Raw genomic sequence first — 1,132 nt, 5'->3', positions numbered from 1 at the left:
AAATTCTGTATATTAGCAATAATTTAATACATTGATTGTTAATATATAAGGAAATGTATTTTCTTTGCAGCAGGGCATACAGATAAGTGCATACAAATATGTATTTAATTCTGTGTTTTTCTGATTCTAGTAAAATATCAAGATCTTGCATCCAACCTGTGACCCTGTCGGAGAGCACATAAAACGAATGAACGGTAAGATCAGTTTCAGCCAAAATACACTACAATTGAGCCAAAAGAACTCATTTGTTTTTTCATGATGATTTTACAGTAGTAACACAAACTGTAGTAAGTACAGAGGTTTCTATTTAACTTTTTCATTTGTTGCAGCAGGTTAAACTTTGTCTGAAGCTTTGGAGAATCACCCTGTGCTTTGTGATGATAACATGAGCATGTATAAATCAGGTTTGGACATGCTCAGATGTGCTCTGAGATCCACGCCACTGTGGAAATGTGACTCTTTTACATGGACACAGACGTCTTTATGTTATAAAAGCAGAGGCTTTGCTGTGTCATCTCAGCTGGGGAGAAAAAGCACACAAGGACACGCATTAAAACAAATCCGGTATTACAGTCAGAGTGGAGAAGAAGTTCTTAATGTTCAGATTAAACGAGCTGCTGCCTCTCCAGAGACCAGCGAACTCTCAGATAAAGCAGAAAGGACTCCTTTCTACACACATTTGCAGAACTCGTCGTGCCCCACGGATGTGCTGGACACGTTGAAACGGTTCCCCGCGTCACATCAGCACCTCAGCAGCATCTTCTCGCGCATGTGGGAGAGCTCAAAGTGGATGACGGACGAGCAGCGGCGCTGTGAGCTGCAGCTGATGTTTGAGCACCCGATGTTTGAGGAGGTCTGTGAACGCGCCGTGACTGACGCCTGGCGCATGAGGAGCGAAGATCTAGCCTACAGTCTGCTGGCCATCGTCAACCTGGGAGTTTCACAAAACACAGGTGTTGTGCAGACGCTGCTGCGTGTCATACAGGTGAGTGAAGTCCTGAGAATCTGATCACTTTGGAGGTTTTGTCTTCTGCTATCTTCACATATTCATTAATTCACACATTAAATCTCAATCATGGATGCTGTAATAGATAAAAAAAATATTTGATTGTATAAGTAGATTTATAAAAAG

General features: G+C 41.8%; 1 protein-coding gene across 1 annotated transcript; it reads left to right on the top strand.

Moving 5' to 3' along the window:
- Nucleotides 1-129: 129 nt before the first annotated feature.
- On the top strand, nt 130-1,009 carry LOC107682770 (FAST kinase domain-containing protein 2-like). Its single transcript, XM_016478919.1, has 2 exons — nt 130-194; nt 333-1,009. The coding sequence occupies exon 2, from the start codon at nt 386-388 to the stop codon at nt 1,007-1,009; it is 624 nt and encodes a 207-aa protein (XP_016334405.1). The 5' UTR covers nt 130-194; nt 333-385.
- The last annotated feature ends 123 nt before the right edge of the window (nt 1,010-1,132 follow it).

Source organism: Sinocyclocheilus anshuiensis, unplaced genomic scaffold (assembly GCF_001515605.1).
Source record: "Sinocyclocheilus anshuiensis isolate Anshui unplaced genomic scaffold, SAMN03320099.WGS_v1.1 C32571014, whole genome shotgun sequence".
Taxonomy (NCBI): domain Eukaryota; kingdom Metazoa; phylum Chordata; class Actinopteri; order Cypriniformes; family Cyprinidae; genus Sinocyclocheilus; species Sinocyclocheilus anshuiensis.
Note: the sequence above shows the minus strand (reverse complement) of the source record. Positions and strands in the feature narration are given on the sequence as shown.

Bases quoted from the DNA above. Each gene is read 5' to 3' on its own strand.
- LOC107682770 (XM_016478919.1), top strand. From the start codon at position 386: ATGAGCATGTATAAATCAGGTTTGGACATGCTCAGATGTGCTCTGAGA.